At 44.0% G+C, this 18441-nt stretch overlaps 1 protein-coding gene across 1 annotated transcript in view; it reads left to right on the top strand.

Annotated features, from left to right (window-relative positions):
* LOC308168556 (potassium channel subfamily T member 2-like) overlaps positions 1 to 18441 on the top strand; it is a gene marked incomplete at both ends in the record, with an annotated part of 29954 nt that overhangs the window by 5321 nt on the left and 6192 nt on the right. Inside the window, 18 exons of the mRNA XM_080543155.1 lie at positions 92 to 166; positions 709 to 792; positions 943 to 1037; positions 4043 to 4226; positions 9021 to 9185; positions 9442 to 9578; positions 10067 to 10130; positions 10346 to 10454; positions 10970 to 11078; positions 12167 to 12316; positions 13010 to 13212; positions 13667 to 13886; positions 14273 to 14378; positions 15076 to 15248; positions 15529 to 15600; positions 16205 to 16339; positions 17328 to 17439; positions 18175 to 18276. Coding sequence (XP_080399281.1) covers positions 92 to 166; positions 709 to 792; positions 943 to 1037; positions 4043 to 4226; positions 9021 to 9185; positions 9442 to 9578; positions 10067 to 10130; positions 10346 to 10454; positions 10970 to 11078; positions 12167 to 12316; positions 13010 to 13212; positions 13667 to 13886; positions 14273 to 14378; positions 15076 to 15248; positions 15529 to 15600; positions 16205 to 16339; positions 17328 to 17439; positions 18175 to 18276 — 2295 coding nt within the window. The remainder of the gene's footprint in view (positions 1 to 91; positions 167 to 708; positions 793 to 942; positions 1038 to 4042; positions 4227 to 9020; positions 9186 to 9441; positions 9579 to 10066; positions 10131 to 10345; positions 10455 to 10969; positions 11079 to 12166; positions 12317 to 13009; positions 13213 to 13666; positions 13887 to 14272; positions 14379 to 15075; positions 15249 to 15528; positions 15601 to 16204; positions 16340 to 17327; positions 17440 to 18174; positions 18277 to 18441) is intronic.

Genomic DNA, 18441 nt, shown 5'->3' on the forward strand with positions numbered 1-18441 from the left:
CCTCTCTCTCTCTCTCCCTCTCTCTCTCTCTCTCTCTCCCTCTCTCTCTTTCTCTCTCTCTCTCTCTCTATGTTCTCTGTTTTGTCATTAGGGGAACATTTGGGAGCAAATAATTAGGTTGACGTTCATCCTGGAGATGGTGAACACGGTCCCCTTCCTGCTCACAGTAAGAGAGTGAGCCTGAACTAGATAGAAACATTATGGTGGCAGCAGCCAGTCATAGTAGTCAAAGACAAATAATAAATGTTATTTTCAGTTTGATATACTTGTCAGTGTTGAGTCTGTCAAACTGATTTGAAGCAGACTGGAGTAGATTATTTACTCTGAGGTAGGTGGCATGACAATTCGGTTGTTAAGTCGTGACGTGTTTCCGGGTCCAACGTTGGCTGAGGCGCTCTCTTCGAAATGCCTCAGTAATAATAATAATTAATTATATTTATATAGCGCTTTTCCGAGGCTCAAAGACGCTGACAAATATGGGAAAAACGGGAAAGTGCTGCTGTGTCCCTTGTTGTATGAATAGATCCGAGTCTAAAAAACGATTGAACTGTCATTCTACCGCTGTAGTACACTGGTACTCTGGTGCGGGGAATTTCTGGTTTGGACCCGGAAATTGCTAAACGTCACGTTTGACGTCAGACTTAACAACCGAATAGGCGCTGGGCTGATGAGGATAGGGTGATCTGGTGATTTCTGTGCTGATTTCAGATCATATGGCTGCCTTTACGAAATCTCTTCATCCCGGTGTTTCTGAACTGCTGGCTGGCCAAGCATGCTTTGGAGAACATGATTGTGAGTGTCAGGGTTTTAGTTTGGGGGCTTTCCCAAAAATATCATATTCTTCACTGCATGCAAGAGAGTACCGGTAAGCCTTCATTTTAGGTGCCCTACCTAACCTCTGTATTGACTTGCCCCTCCCCATCCACCCCATTATTCCCCTAGAATGATTTGCATCGTGCCATACAGCGAACACAGTCGGCCATGTTCAACCAGGGCCTCATCCTAATCTCCACCCTCTTCTGCCTCATATTCACCAGGTGAGTGTGTGTGTGTGTGTGTGTGTGTGTGTGTGTGTGTGTGTGTGTGTGTGTGTGTGTGTGCGTGCGTGCGTGCTTGCTTGCGTGTGTGAGAGAGACTATCTCTCGCTCCCTATATGGGGGTCAGCCCAGATTGAATTGCTGGTAATAATAATCTGTGGTTTTACAACTCAATGCTCGAAGCACTCAGTCACTTTGTGATAATGCTCATCCACTGACATGACATCATGTTTGTGGGTAACTGATTCTACAGCTCAGAGACCTGTAACCTCAAACTCACTCTGTGTGCGTGCATGGAATTATTATAGTCAATTATCTCCGAAGTATTCCCTCAATACCACACTTCCTATCTGCCGCCACAAGGCCATCTCCTCTGTAATGCGCCACGAAAGGTAATGGCTCCAGTTAGATCCTGAAAAACAGATTTTGCTCTCTCAGTGTGTTGATGAAAGAGTCTTTGAAAGAGGCTTTCACAGTGTTTTAATTTAGATGGAGGGATATTTCTGCCTGTTCTGCCTGTACGTAATACAACAGTGCCTTAGGATAGCTCTGTTGAGTCAGGAGAATGATTGTAAATTTAATATGAAGTCGTAAAATATGACTTCAGTTGTTGCTGTTAGGTTGATTTGCCCTTTTCGTCACTAAACAGGATTGATAGAATTTGGCAGTAATACCAATATATAAAAAAAGGTCAGGCAGGCATTTGTTTTCTAAAGAACCTATTGCTCTGGCTCATAGACAGGTACAGTGGCTATAGAAAGTCAACACACCCCTTCACTCTTTCCACGTTGTTGTTTTAGAGACTCAATCTAAAATGTATTCAATAAATAGGAATTGGCATCAATCCACACACAAATACCCCATAATGACAAAGTGAAAACAGTTTTTTTTTTTTACATTTCTGCAAATGTATAAAATTGAAACACAGAAATACCTCATGTGCACTCAATACGTTGAATTGAGTTCATCTTAATGCAAGGATAGCAGTAGTTTATGTCATTTTGGAATCAATATCTTTGTTTTTATAGGGTGTCTCTGATGTGCAATTACACACTGTGTAGCTGAGGATGTCACTACCACCTCAGCAAATGTGATCATTTTCTCTTGATCCTGACAAACTCCTCAGTCCCTGCCAGTGACAAATCGTGAGTTTAGAATGATAAGGTTCTATCTCCGTTTAGGGCAGTTCAGAGATATTGAGCATCAAAGTTTTTACATTCCATTATGTTTTGTGAGATGGAACCTTTGTATTTTATTAATTACTAACTCAAAAATGTCAACATTTTAAAAATAACACCACACAGGCATTAATAAACACCTAATGGATCAGATTATGTAAAAAAAAAAATCAAATTTTTTACAAAAATGGAGATAGAACCTTATAATTCTAACGTCACGAAATATACCCATAACTTGATGCTGCTACCACTATTCATCACACACAAGAGATGGTGCAGAAACTGCATTGCATGTGCTGGATTCTCTTTGGCCACTTGGTTATAGACCAATTTTGTCGAGTGACTGAGATGATGTTGTCCCATCAACTGTGCTTGTTCCTCTCCAACATTCAACTTTGTACATTTGTGTAAGTCTCCCCAGGCCTCAGGGTCGCATTCCTGAGCAGTTTTGTTCCTCTCCGTTTGCTCAGTTTATAATGACAACCTGATCCACACAGTGTGTAATAGATTCCTATGCAAATCAGAGACCTTATAAAAACACATCTTATAGAAGATATTGATTCCAAAATGACATGAACTATTGTCCTTGCATTAAGATGGACTCAATTCAACTTATTGAGTGATTTGTTGACGACATTTTTGCTTTGTAGCTAATTTTAAGAGTCATAGCAAAGGGTGTGAAGATGCACATGAGGTATTAATTATAAAAAAGAATAATACTTGTTTTCACTTTGTCATTATGGGGTATTGTGTTATTTAATCCATTTTAAATTGAGTCTATAACACAACAAAATGTGCAAAAAGTGAAGTGGTGTGTTGACTTGTCTACAGCAGAGCCACTGTATGTCAGTGCTGCATTTGCACATGTAGACGATGTTCCAGCTGCTATCAGTGAGAGATTGTAAAAGCAATGCTAACAACTCCCCTGGGTGTCTTGTGGGTTGACTCATCCGTGCTGATTGCCACAGGCTAATGGGTCGTAAGTGATCTCAGACCTGCCTTCTGCCCTGGCAGTGATGTTTGTGTGTGTCAGGCTGTAGTGTTTTCTGTTCCTGGTTTAGTCATAAAGTGATGCTACTGGTGGAGGCTAATGGTCAGAGTAAACAGACAGACAGACGCACGCGCGCACACACCTACCCACACATGCACGCACACACATGCGCGCACACACACACACACACACACACACGCACACGCACACGCACATGCGCACACACACACACACACACACACACACACACACACACACACACACACACACACACACACACACACACGCAGACATCCGAATATTCTTGTAAACTTGTGTTTGTCCTGACTGATAAATAAAGGTTTACAGGAATGGCAAATTTCTTTCCAATTGTAATTATAAAAGAGAGGTTAAAATAATGATATAATGTAATTAAAAGACCAGGCATAATATTCTAGCCAGAATATAAACAACATAAGATTTACAATAAAATATTTCCATGATATCAATAATAACCTTTCGGTCAAATATACTGTGTACTCAATAAGATACATTTGAGGACACACCCTTTACTTAAAACACGAATGAATTATGTCACAATTGGAGATCATTGAAAGAGATCAAAGAGATGAGGCTTGATACGTATTCTTGTGCTCCTCTGTGTTTATAAGTGTGCAGTTGTCCATCTTGTAAGATTACAATTGTTTTATTGTGATGCCCCATCATGTGTTATTGTTATTACATCCCCTGTATTGTGACATCATCTGTGTATTGTGACATCATCTGTGTATTGTGACATCATCTGTGTATTGTGACAGTATCTGTGTATTGTGACAGGCATCTGTGTATTGTGACAGTATCTGTGGGATTCAGCACCTGGAGAGGACAGGGAAGAAGCCTTTGACTTTGTTTGACTCCCTGTACTTCTGCATTGTCACCTTCTCCACCGTGGGCTTCGGGGACGTCCTGCCCAACGTGTGGCCCTCCAAGCTGCTGGTGGTGGTCATGATCTCTGTGGCGCTGGTGGTGCTGCCCATCCAAGTGAGAGTAACACTCAGATAACTGGAGCATGATGGTGCTTCTAACTCCAGAGTTGTGGGTTTGTGTCCCTGTATGGGCCCATACGTTATATTGTGACGTTAGAATTATAAGGTTCTATCTCTCATTTTTTTTACATAATCTGATCCATTAGGTGTTTATTAATGCCTGTGTGGTGTTATTTTTAAAATGTTGACATTTTTGAGTTAGCAATTAATAAAATACAAAGGTTCCATCTCACAGAACATAATGGAATGTAAAAACTTTGATGCTCAATATCTCTGAACTACCCTACACCGTGCGGACAGGACGCTGCTTAGTGAGAAGACGCGCGGAGGCGGCCTCATTATATCTACGAAGGACAGCTGGTGCTTAAACACAAAAACTGTAAGTAGCCACTGCTCCCCAGACCTGGAATACTTGACTGTTAAATGCCGACCCACATACCTCCCGAGGGAATTCAACGCAGTGTACATTACATGTGTTTACATACCGCCTAGCGCGGTTGGTAGCTTAGCATTGGCGCGGCTACATGACGTCATCAGTAGTGGACTGAGCGCGGATCCTCAAGCCGTACACATCATCGCGGGAGATTTCAATCATACTGACCTGAAGGTAGTACTACCGAAGTTCTATCAGCAATGTGCAACAAGAGGAGAAAAAACACTGGATAAGGTATACACCAACATCAAGCTTGCTTACAAGGCTAGACCGCTAGCTCATCTAGGCATGTCTGACCATGTGTCAATCCTCCTGATCCCAGCCTACACTCCCATGAGGAAAAGTGCTCCCATCACCACTAAGACTGTCAGAACCTGGCCAGCAGGGTCCGCTCCACTGCAGATCTGCCTGAATGACACCTCATGGCAGGAATATGAGCATGAGGACCTGGAACAGTTCACGTCGTCGGTTCTGAACCACATAGTGAACTGCACCAACTCAGCCACCGTGGACAAACGGGTCCGGGTCTACCCCAACACGAAGCAATGGATGACTGGGAAGGTCCAAAAACTGCTCAAGGAGAGGGACGACGCCTTCTCAGGGAAGGGCACACTGCTGTACAGCACCACCAGGGCTAACCTAAAGCGCGGCATCCGGGAGGCCAAGGCAGACCACAGAGAGAAGATTGAGGAATGCTTCCTGAGCAACGACTCCAGGCGGGTGTGGCAGGGGGTTCAGCACATGACAAACTTCAGAGCCAACAGGCTCACAGCCGCGGAGGACGACCCCCTGCTGGCGGAAAAGCTGAACTCCTTCTACGCCCGGTTCAACGAGGGGCGAACGGAGGTAACCACAACACAAACACCACTCTCTCCAGCTCTCAGCAGCCTCACCCTCACAGAGCATGAAGTGAGACGCGTGCTGAAGGCGGTGGACCCCAGGAAAGCCTCGGGGCCGGATGGCGTCCTGGGACGGGTGCTGAGGGACTGCGCCGACCAGCTGGCCGGGGTTTTCACCAACATCTTCAACCAGTCCCTGTCCCAGGCCACCATCCCACCCTGCCTGAAAACCTCAACTATCATCCCAGTCCCGAAGAAAAGCACGGTGAGCTGCCTAAACGACTACCGCCCGGTGGCACTCACACCAATCATCATGAAGTGCTTCGAGAAACTAGTCCGGGCCCACATAGTCACACGCCTCCCGCCCAACCTGGATCCATACCAGTTCGCCTACAGAGCCCACAGGTCCACAGAGGACGCCATCGCGACGACTCTCCACTCCACTCTATCCCACCTGGAGAGGGGAAACAGCTACGCGAGACTGCTCTTTGTGGACTTCAGGTCTGCCTTCAACACCATCCTTCCAGACAGGCTAATGACCAAACTACTAGACCTGGGACTATCACACTCTATATGTGCATGGATCAAGGACTTCCTGTCTGACCGCCCCCAGAGGGTGCGGGTGGGCTCCCACACCTCCACAGCCCTCAGACTCAGCACTGGGTCCCCCCAGGGCTGCGTGCTAAGCCCCATCCTCTACAACCTCTACACCTACGACTTCACCCCTGTCCACCCCAGCAACTCCATCGTAAAGTTTGCAGACGACACCACCGTGGTGGGCTGCATCTCGGGGGGGGACGAGGCGGCGTACAGGGATGAGGTAGATCAGCTGAGCAAGCTGTGCAAGGTTAACAACCTGCTGCTGAACCAGTCAAAGACCCAGGAAATCATTGTGGACTTCAGGAGGAAAAAATCTGAGGTCCAGCCCCTGCTCGTCGACGGAGGGAGCGTGGAGAGAGTCTCAACCCTCCGATTCCTGGGGGTGCACATACAGGATGACCTGTCCTGGAAGATCAACACAGCAGCCACCATCAAGAAGGCACAACAGCGGCTCTACTTCCTGAGAGTCCTCAGGAAAGACCACATCGGACAGGAGATGCTGGTGACCTTCTACCGCTGCGCAGTGGAGAGCATCCTCACCTACTGCATCTGCATCTGGTTCTCCAGCTGCACAGCCGCTGAGAGGAATGCACTACAGAGAGTCGTGAGAGTTCTGAGGCCCAGAAGATCACCGGCGCCCCCCTCCCCTCTCTGGAAGAGCTGTACAACACACGCTGCCTCAGGAAGGCCTCCAAGATCTCCAGAGACACATCCCACCCTGGGTACGAACACTTTGCTCGACTGCCCTCGAACAGGCGGTTCAGGACCATGTTCGCAAGGACAAACAGACTGAAGCTCAGCTTCTACCCCAGGGCCATTCAGGCCCTGAACACAGCAAAGACCTAGGTTCTAGGCCCTGGACAATCTAGACAAATTGATGGCAGCTACTAGATTGAAATCAAGTGTAATACTGAAACACAACTGTGTACATTTCAAACCTGCAAACTGCGACACTTTAAATGAATGTGCAATAACACTATGTGCAATATGACAACCCTAGGGTACATAAGGTTCAGAGAATAGGAAATGTTAGAATAGGTATAGCATAGCATAGAGTACAGCACAGTGTTTTATGTGTATAGTATAGTATAGTGGATAGTGTACATAGCCTTTATTTATGTAAACCAGCTCTTTTCCCTTCTTATTTTTAGTTTTTTTTCCCCCTAGCACCAGGGGAGCCCCCCCTCCCAAATTTCGTTGTTTGGTACCTGTACTATATCAATGACAATAAAGACCATTCATTCATTCATTCATTCATTCATTCATAAACGGAGATAGAACCTTATCATTCTAAGCTCACGATATAGCTAGTGAACACACTGTGTTGTTTCTAAAAGGCCTCTTCTTCTATAGGTCCAGTATGTAACATGCAAGCTTTCTAAACGCTTCCTAATGGTTGTAAGGGTTGTAGGGGGAATGAGAGGGAATGAGATCCCTTGAAAGAAATATTTCATTTACGAACGTTTACGTTTAAAAAAAAAAATAATCGGTTTGCATAGAAACATCTTGCTACTGTATTTACATTTACATTTATGCAATCTAGCACATCCAAAGCGACTGACGCGACTTTGAAGTAAAAAATAAATAAATAGAACATTCATAAGTATGTGAATCATTTTTACATCAGTCATCATAAGAACAACGGTTGGACCAGGGGCCTTCCGTCGTAGACTGAAGACCCATCTCTTCAGGTTACACCTTAACTGCTCCTCCTGAGACATCTTCTGCCCCTCAGCACTGCGTCTCCTAAAGACACCCGCTTTCCCCTCTACTGTGTCCCTAAAAACTTCTATTGCCCCCCTTGTACTGTTTCTCTGTTTCTCCAGTGTAAAAATAAATAAATAATAATAATAATTTAAAAAAGTTTAGAAGAAGGTGATAGGAGAAGGTTTTTCCTTCTATCAGTGGCCCCGGGCCTGAGCTGGATTACTCTTCCTGCTACGACTGGTGGATTGATGATTAACTTGCTTAGTCAAATATATTGATTGTAAGTCGCTTTGGAATAAGGCGTCTGCTAAATGCCCAAAAAATTTTTTTGGAACAATGCTAGAAAAATAGTTACTTTACAAAAAAACGTTACATTTTTCTTTCTTTCTTTCTTTCTTTCTTTGGTTTATATTATTACTTCCAACTGAATCTTGTCACGGTGGCCAGAGGTGGTAGAACTTACGCCCTTTAATAAAAGCATCTGTTCCTGTAAATGACCATGTAGCTACCCTACAGCATATCAGATTACATAATCTTCGGTAACAGGAAGTCAGCCCAATGACATAAATGCGTTGTAATCATATTAGACACATTATAAGGCCATTGGTTTGGTCGGCCCAGAGCAGACAAACCCTCGAGTTCTCTCTCTTCCTCTACACTGGAAAGCCAATTAGAATAGAGTGATTTAGTTTGATTTGACCACATTTCCCATGATCTGATAAACAATATTTGCTTTCTCCTAGGAAACGTGTTGGACAGTTGTATTAAAACTAGGTGTACTGTAAAGTTAGTCAATTCGGTTGTTAAGTCGTGACGTGTTTCCGGGTCCAACGTTGGCTGAGACGCTGTCTTCGAAATGCCTCAGTAATAATAATAATTCATTATATTTATATAGCGCTTTTCCGAGGCTCAAAGACGCTGACAAATATGGAAAAAACGGGAAAGTGCCGTGTCCCTTGTTGTATGAATAGATCTGAGTCTAAAAAACGATTGAACTGTCATTCTACCGCTGTAGTACACTGCTACTATGGTGCGGGGAATTTCTGGTTTGGACCCGGAAATTGCTAAACGTCACGTTTGACGTCAGACTTAACAACCGAATAGCCATAGCAGTAGGCTTAATAACATCTTTGGCAGAGCCAGTAAAGGTTTGGTGGTTCTGGGCTGTGATTGGTCAGTTTGAACAGCTGGCTTACCTGTGATTGGTCAGTTTGAGCAGCTGGCCTACTTGTGGATGGAGAGGCAGAAGTCAGGGGGGAACTACAGCCGACACCGGGCGGAGACAGAGAAGCACGTGGCGCTGTGTGTCAGCTCCCTCAAGATAGACCTACTCATGGACTTCCTCAACGAGTTCTACGCACACCCCAAGCTACAGGTGAGCCTTTTTGTGTGTGCGTGCGTGTGTGTGCACAGTATTTCTCTGTGTGTGTGTGTGCGTGTGTGTGTGCTTGTGCAGGGTCTAGGTAACATAGACACGGCTGTTCTAGTTTCAACTGTCACTTAGATCCAACTGTCACTTTCAAATTAACCTCAAGATTCCTGTATATACCGTGCTATGATCATCCTAGTTTCCAACCGCCCCTTCATCTGTCCTGGTCTCCTGTTCCTCTATATTCTCTGTGCTCCTCCAGGATTACTACGTCATCATCCTGTGCCCGACAGAGATGGACACCCAGGTGCGTAGGGTCCTCCAGATCCCGATGTGGGCCCAAAGGGTCATCTACCTCCAGGGGTCAGTCCTGAAGGACCAGGATCTGACACGGGCCAAGTGAGTCAATGCCTCTTCCTGCCATCTTCTCCCCATCATCACGTGGGGGGGAGTAGTGGTGGCCTAGTAGTGGATAATGAGTTGGATAATAGGTCATGAGTTCATGTCCCACCTGGGAACAACACCATCACTAGTGTGCCCCTTGAGTAAGGCACTTAGCCCTAAGCTACTCCAGGGAGACTGTCTCTACTATAATCTCTAATTGTAAGTCGCTTTGGATAAAAGCGTGGATGCTAAATGGTGAAATAAAATAAATAAATCAAGTACCACTAATGTGAGAGAGCTGTAATGGTGACAGGAAGTAGCGGAGAGCCGTCCACCATAATGCTTTCTCTGTTGCCATGGAGATGAGGAGAGGAAGCCACTTTATATTGAGATGTAGCTAAGGGTTACTGTTACCTCTGCCTAAACATCAACTTTTAACCCATTTATTTGTTATTTGTTAGTTATTAGTACAGCTGGCTGCTTTGTGTTTGGTTCTCCTGCAGACTGGACAACGCAGAGGCCTGTTTCATCCTGAGTTGTCGCTGTGAAGTGGACCGCACAGCTGCAGTACGTCACCTAGATTCTCTAAGCGAGAATAGAGCCCCTGTCTGCTCCGCTCCTCTGTTACTTAACGTGCTTTTTGCTGAAAGGGGTAGAATGATCCTTGATATAAACATAATCAGCGCCCACTTAAATGTGTACTCTATCAAGGTTATACCTGTGTGCCTGACAGCACATGTAGGCCTACAGAATGTTTCTTCTTCTTCTCTTGGTCATTGTAGGACCATCAGACCATCTTGCGAGCTTGGGCAGTAAAGGACTTTGCTCCAAAGTGCCCTCTTTACGTCCAGATTCTGAAGCCCGAGAATAAATTCCATGTAAAATTTGCAGGTAAAAAGTTAATCAATTATACTTATTGCATTATTGTATGTCAATTATTAATTATTGTAATACAATTGCTTGGATATATTTGAATTATACTTGGATGTATCCATATCTTTCTGGAGCACTACTCTTCTATTGGTTAAGAATATTTATTCATTTTCAACTTTGATTGGTCCAGGTTAGCCGCATTAACTGAGAGGTGAGGGACAGTGGCGGACTCAGGTGTTTGAAGGGAAGGGGGGGGCAAAAAGAAAAAAAGGGCACCTACTGCACAACATGGGACCCCATCATTCAGTGCACATGGTCAAGTTTAGACCATTGGAAGGGCAGCCAATAGGGCACATCCTCTAATTTTTGCCACTCAAAAGGGCATTTTTGCCACTCAAAAGGGCACTTAAGAGAGACGTTTTTCAACCGTGGGGGCACCAGGAGGGGCGGTCGCCCCCCCTGCCCCCCCCCTGAGTCCGCCAGTGGTGAGGAATGCCCTTGAAATATGAAAAAGTGTGCCTCTTGTACTGCAGATCATGTGGTTTGTGAGGAGGAATTCAAGTATGCGATGCTGGCCCTGAATTGCATCTGTCCAGCAACTTCCACCTTCATCACTCTGCTGGTCCACACGTCTGACGGCCTGTAAGTACAGTTCAGACCTCGGTACCATATATGTGTGGTGGCCTGGGAAAACCCTTCACATGGTGGCATTTTGACATTTTCATTTTTTAATATTTCCATAAATTAGAAGTTCTCAGCTATTCATAACTGGTTGAATGACTGAGATAGCCCTTTATTTTAAAAAGTTATGAGCATTTTAATGTATCATGTAAAAAAAAGTGAAAGGTAAGAAATGCTGCCCCCATGCTGCCCCCGACTCCTTTCTCCTCCGGGTCGGGGGAGGAGCCTATGCAGATCGGCCGGTCTCGTTTGTCTGCTTGTGATGCGGTGTTAGTCTGCTCGCCTCGTCGGTATAAAACAAGTACTTTCTCTTTTGTTTTCTTAAAATGTTTATTCACCATAATGTAGTATGGAGTTCAAAGTACTAAAATACCACATAATATCAAAATCGCCAAAATCGCGATTTCCGTCTATTTTTGCTCTTTGCCACAAACGAACGCCAGCGACATCCGACGGGTTTTCCCAGGCCACCACACATATACGTATACATATACACTCAGGACACTGAATTACTCTACATGCTTCTTAACTTGAGGTCCACACATCAGTGATTTGTTTATACACCACAGAATATGTAATCATAGAGAATCTGAGTCATAGAGAAATGTCACATACCCTCAGGTGTTACCTACTCTATGAATGAATGAATTAATGAATTAATCGTTTAATGACCACATGACCTAGGTCGGTGGAATTTGTTTTCGGTACAGGTGGAAAAGCTCAAACAGCAGTGTCAAAAACATACACACATTGCACATAACTATCACATGGACATGTACACACATAACCACAAGACAAGAACATAGTCAATATTTACAATTTATAAAGTGCAGTACGTCTGGCAGGGTTAGTGCAGTGAGTCAGGTGTTGAGAGTCCTTATAGCAGAGGGGAAAAAACTGTTTTTGAAGCGGGATGTTTTGGTGGCCAGGGATCTGTAGCGCCGTCCAGAGGGCAACAGTTGAAACAGGTGGTGAGCAGGGTGTAGTCATCTGCAGAGGCAGTCCAGATAGAGTCCTCAGTCCAACCCATGTGTTTGTATGTGTGTCAGGGAGGGGCAGCAGTCCTCAGAGCAGTGGCAGAGGACGTACGGAAAGTGCTCTGGTAACGAGGTTTACAACATCGCCATGAGGGACAGCGTCTTCTTCTCTGAGTATGTGGGGAAAAGCTTCACCTATGCCTCCTTCCACGCCCACAAGAAGTAAGCTGCACTAAAAATGTCTGCAAGGCTCCATTAAGACTTATTTTTGTATCTAAAAGTCTTACCTTTCCTTTCAAATGGCTTCATTTTTATACAACCCTGGTGTGATTGCGAGATCATCGTCATTTGAGTTGTATTCATGCATGCTGCATAAAGCTGTATATGGCAATGCGACAAGACTACTTATGACGAACATCAACATCCCAGGCCTAATCATAGAGGACCCTGGATTTGTGTATTTTCCACAATTTGGAAACCCTGGATTTTGTGTATTTGAATTTTCCACACATATCTCCCATTGATTTCAATGCATGATATACCCAAATATTACGGAGCCCCCCTGGGGTCACATGGTAGATTTTTATATTTTATGTGTGAATCCGTTCCCTCGGTTTAGTAATTCATTAGGGTTAGGGTTAGGGTTAGGGTTACGCCCTACGAGCCAGATCGATCGCAAGGATTAGGGTTAGGGTTAGGGTTAGAATCCTTGCGATCGTTCTGGCTCGTAGGGCCTAACCCTAACCCTAACAAATTACTAAACCGAGGGAACGAATTACTAAACCGAGGGAACGGATTCACACATCAAATATTTTTTTTATACCATGTGTCCCCAGGGGGGCTCCGTAGATTTCAATGCATGATTTACCCAAATGTTACACCTGCAGGATTGGACCTTTGATGATTTGTCCTCAGGTATGGAGTGTGTCTGATGGGCGTGTGCAGGAAAGACAGCAAGAGCATCCTCCTGAACCCTGGGCCTCAGTTCAGGATGAGCCCCAACGACACCTGCTTCTACATCAACACCACCAAGGAGGAGAACTCCACCTTTAAAACCCAGAGGGTGAAGAGGTGCAACCGGACCAGGCTGCCTGTTCACAACATCATTGCCAGCATGGGTTAGACCAGAATTATGATTTTTTCCCCCACAACTTTGTTTATTGAAGTTTTCATGACAGTACAAAATCAGCAGTAGGTCAAACTGTACATATATATGCTAGACATATTGCACATACCTACATATACAGTATGTAGTCAAAGTAGAAGTCTGTTGAACGTAGACTACAGTAAATAAATCACACACACACAAAAATAAAAATAAAAATAGCTAGGACACATGGCCAATTGAAAACACATTGATTGTATACTTAGGATAAGGATTATACAGGAGAAATAATAATAAAATAAAATAAAATAAACAAACTTTGGGTTACACTTCACCACACATGTAAATAGATAATCCCAACCAGATGATACTAGGATAAAGGTGATTATTGCTTATGGGGTGTCAATTGAACACTGTTCCCCAACAGAGACCATAGAAATGCATTGCATGCTCCGTTTACACTTCAGGCACTGTGGCGATAGACCTCCAGGACACCACAGGGTGCAGGCCCAGCTGTGGACCAACTCTCTGTCTCCCCCCTGAGGACGGGAAGGGAAGTTGCAGGAGGCCCAGCATCGGCCCTGTGCTTGAGGTGCCCGACCCTTGCTGCCTGCAAGCAGGTGACCCCTACAGCGACCTATCAGAGGACGAGACTACGCATTCTAACGAGGACCTAACCAATGAGGGGTGTGTTTTTTGTTTTATTTTATCCATTCGTGACGTTAGAATTATAAGGTTCTATCTCCATTTTTGTCAAAATGTAATCTGATCCATTAGGTGTTTATTAATGCCTGTTTATTAAATGTTGACATTTTTTAGTTAGTAATTCATAAAATACAAAGGTTCCATCTCACAAAACATAATGGAATGTAAAAACTTTGACGCTCAATATCTCTGAACTGCCCTAAACGGAGATAGAACCTTATAATTCTAAGCTCACGCATTCACATTATTGAGAGCATTTTGTGGTGATGATTTGTCACTTATTTTGTGAGGTATATATTATGAGGTAATTATTGGGGACTTGTGTAAACTTGTGATTTATGTATTCTGAGTGTTTCTTAAATTTCAAGCTTTGTCAAAGGATATCCTCCAAACCTGCCCTACATCGGCAGTTCTCCCACACTGTGCCACGTCATGAAGGAGAAAGTGCCGTACTGTTGTCTGAGGCTGGAGAGGGTAAATGCAAGTCACTTATCTACGGAGCCCCCCTGGGGTCACATGGTAGAAAACAATTATTTTATGTGTGAATCCGTTCCCTCTGTTTAGTAATTCGTTCCCTCGGTTTAGTAATTTGTTCCCTCGGTTTAGTAATTCGTTATGGTTAGGGTTATGGTTAGGGTTAGGGTTAGGCCCTACGAGCCAGAACGATCGCAAGGATTAGGGTTAGGGTTAGAATCATTGCGATCGTTCTGGCTCGTAGGGCCTAACCCTAACCCTAACCTTAACCTTAACCCTAACCCTAACCATAACCCTAACCCTAACGAATTACTAAACCGAGGGAACGAATTACTAAACCGAGGGAACAGATTCACACATCAAATACATTTTTTCTACCATGTGACCCCAGGGGGGCTCCGTACTTATCCAATAGATGCAGTATAGATTATTCTAAATCTTCATGGAAGATTGCCTTTCATACAGTAACTGTGTGTTATGTTTGTAGTTTTATTGTATAACAAACCAGGCGAGGGTTTAAGTCTTCTTTTTAATTAACGATATCAACTTGCCGGTAGGCTACAACAGTAAACCATATCCCAGTATATACACAACCCCGCATGCTTAACTCTGCTGGTGCATGCTGGGAACTGAAGTCTTAATATTGTTAATAACATAACACCACACTGTGTATGTATGGTCTTTACTTTGGTCCCAGGGTTGCCAGCATAACTACTGTGAGGATGCGAAAGCGTACAACTTTAAAAACAAGCTGATCATCGTCTCAGCGGAGACAGCGGGGAACGGACTGTATAACTTCATCGTCCCTCTCAGATCTTCCTACCGACCAAGGGGGGAGCTGAACCCCATCGTGCTGCTCCTAGACAACCAGTAAGAACATCATGTTTCTAGCTCTTTTATAGTGGCAATATAATACATTCCCTTTTTGGGCTATATCTTCAATGATAGATAAGGGATATATGTTGGAGATACAAAACATAAATGTCAATGAAGAGAAACAATGGCTATTGGTTATGTAAAGCACTTTGAATTGCCCCTGTTGTATGAAATGTGCTATAGAAATAAACTGGCCTTGCCTTGCCTTGCCTATTCTCTTATAAGTGACTGCTTTAGGGACGTCTTGTAATGGGTGTGTTGTCTGTCTCTCCAGGCCTGATACACAGTTCCTGGAGGCCATCTGCTGGTTCCCAATGGTGTACTACATGGTCGGCTCCATCGACAAGTACGTGAAGCATGATACAGTATATCACTATTAATATTATTCACCATCTATTGTTGTGTGCATATATAGGCTGCATAGTTTTCATGCATTAACTCTTCCAGAATAAGCCTCGCTATCAATAATACATCTCAAGGGAAATGGAAGGAACCTCCTAAGAGATTTCTCATAAACCCCTGCCACCAAAGTCATCCTACCAGACAGATTCGGACTGTAATAGTAATACTCTCTCTCTCCACAGTGACTCATGCTAAGATAGATATTGTAGCTCCTATTCGGTTGTTAAGTCGTGACGTGTTTCCGGGTCCAAAGTTGGCTGAGGTGCTGTCTTCGAAATGCCTCAGTAATAATAATAATTCATTATATTTATATAGCGCTTTTCCGAGGCTCAAATATGCTGACAAATATGGGAAAACGGGAAAGTGCAGCTGTGTCCCTTGTTGTATGAATAGATCTGAGTCTAAAAAACGATTGAACTGTCATTCTACCGCTGTAGTTCACTGGTACTCTGGTGCAGGGAATTTCTGGTTTGGAACCGGAAATTGCTAAACGTCACGTTTGACGTCAGACTTAACAACCGAATTGTTCTCTCTCTCTTTCCCCCCAGCCTGGATGACCTGCTGAGGTGCGGAGTGTCCTTCGCCGCCAACATGGTGGTGGTGGACAAGGAGAGCACCATGAGCGCTGAGGAAGACTACATGGCTGATGCCAAAACGATAGTCAACGTACAGACACTGTTCAGGTACCCCAACCCACTGGCGGACTCAAGGGCCTTTTGAGTGGCGAAAATGAGAGGACGTGCCCTACTGGTGCCCCTCCAATGGTCTAAACTTGACCGTGTGCCCCCACAGTTGAAAAACGTCGCACTAAAGTGCCCTTTTGAGTGGCAAAATTAGAGGATGCGCCCTAATGGCTGCCCTTCCAATGGTCTCATGTTGTGCAGTAGGTGCCCTTTTTTTTCTTTTCGCCCCTGCCCTTCAAACAGCCTGAGTCCGCCACTGCCCCAGCCACTGTCACCACGGTTATACATGAATACATGGAGATATGGGTGAAGCCATTGTCATTGAATTATTGATGTGAATTTGTTAGGAGCATTGTGTCAAGCATTGGCATAAAAAGCATTGGCATAAAAAGAGATATCCAGTCCACAGACATTATGTTTTAATACATTTTGCCAAACCGCCATCTTATAAAATATATAGAAGCTCAAACGAAGTCATTAAGGGCTGGAGAGATTCGTTATATTCACTAGGTTGTGTGAAATAGACAGAGGCACATACTGCAGGAGCTTGTTGCCATGGCAACCTTGTCACAGTACATCAGTGAATCAGTTCAGGTTTCTGATGAAAATTGCTCATGTTCTCATCTTCGTTTTTCTTGTCAGACAGACTGAGAGTTTATCCAAATATTTTACTACACTATACTGTACATTTCCACCAAGAGGAAAGCAAAAAAGAATGGATGGTGATGTTTTGTGAAAATTCGTTATACCTCCATTGGCTATGGATACATTATCCTATAGTGACGTTTTAAAAATAACAGATTTTGTGTTCAAGTTTCAGGATTTCCCCACTGTTACTGTAACACATGTGTAACAGTTATAGTCTAAACTTAATGGTCTTAGTTGTAAAGACATGTTGTGATGGATTCTTGAAGCATAGCTTCTGATGTGATTTTCTGATTTAATTTGTGTTAGTTTTCTCATCTACATCGTGTTGTTTCTCACCCAGATTATTCTCCAGTCTCAGTATCATCACAGAGCTGACCCACCCTGCCAACATGAGGTTCATGCTGTTCAGAGCAAAAGACTCCTACTCTCTGGTCCTCTCCAAACTGGAGAAGGTACGTAAGACACCCGAATAGGTATACACCTATATATATGTACATTATATGTTACGGTACATGTGGGAATACGGTACATGTGGGAAAACTAGGGTTAGGGTTAGGTGCTACGTCGACTTGGTACATGCTGGCATGTCTAACCCTACCCCTAACCCTAACCCTACCCCTAACCCTAACCCTAACCCTAGCACCGTAGCACCTAACCCTAACCCTAGTTTTCCCACATGTACCGTATTCCCACATGTACCGTAACATATATACCTATTAGTCTTTAATGTTATTTTCCTCCTCTACAACTACATTATTGGTCTGCATTTCCTATTGTTGTCTATAGTTTTTCATGTAATCTTCAGTAGTAAAATGATGTACTACTGCCTATGCATAACATCAGTGGAGTCGTCTTCAAGAACAGATGGTTTTGCATAATGCAAAGCCTGGAAACTACAGACGGGTAGATCACATCTCTGGCCCTCCCTCTCTCAAACAGTGCCAGTTGTGTACCTTTTTCCAACAGAGAAAAGGTGTATTAATAGATACGTGTAATCATGTCATATTTGCAGAGGGAATAATGGTAGCGTTATGACCTTATTGATATCAATGGAACTGCATTCCAGTTAAAACCTTCCGCTGCTTGTACCACTATTAACCACCAGGGGGGCCCCTCTCTTACGCATATCGTGCTTGCTGTTGATGTTGTATTTGGATCTCTCTGTCTGTCTGTGTCTATGGGAGCAGAAAGAGCGGGAGAAAGGCTCCAATCTGGCCTTTATGTTCCGGCTGCCGTTCGCTGCTGGGAGGGTCTTCAGTATCGGGATGCTGGACACCCTCCTCTACCAGGTAACCAGGAACCACCTGTATGGAGGTCTACCAGCAGAGCGTGACGTTAGAATTATAAGGTTCTATCTCCATTTTTGTCAAAATTGAGTTTTCTTACATAATCTGATCCATTAGGTGTTTATTAATGCCTGTGTGGTGTTATTTTTTTTAATGTTGACATTTTTG

Source organism: Nansenia antarctica (genome assembly GCF_963989245.1).
Source record: "Nansenia antarctica genome assembly, chromosome: 12".
In the NCBI taxonomy this organism is placed as follows: Eukaryota; Metazoa; Chordata; class Actinopteri; order Argentiniformes; family Microstomatidae; genus Nansenia; species Nansenia antarctica.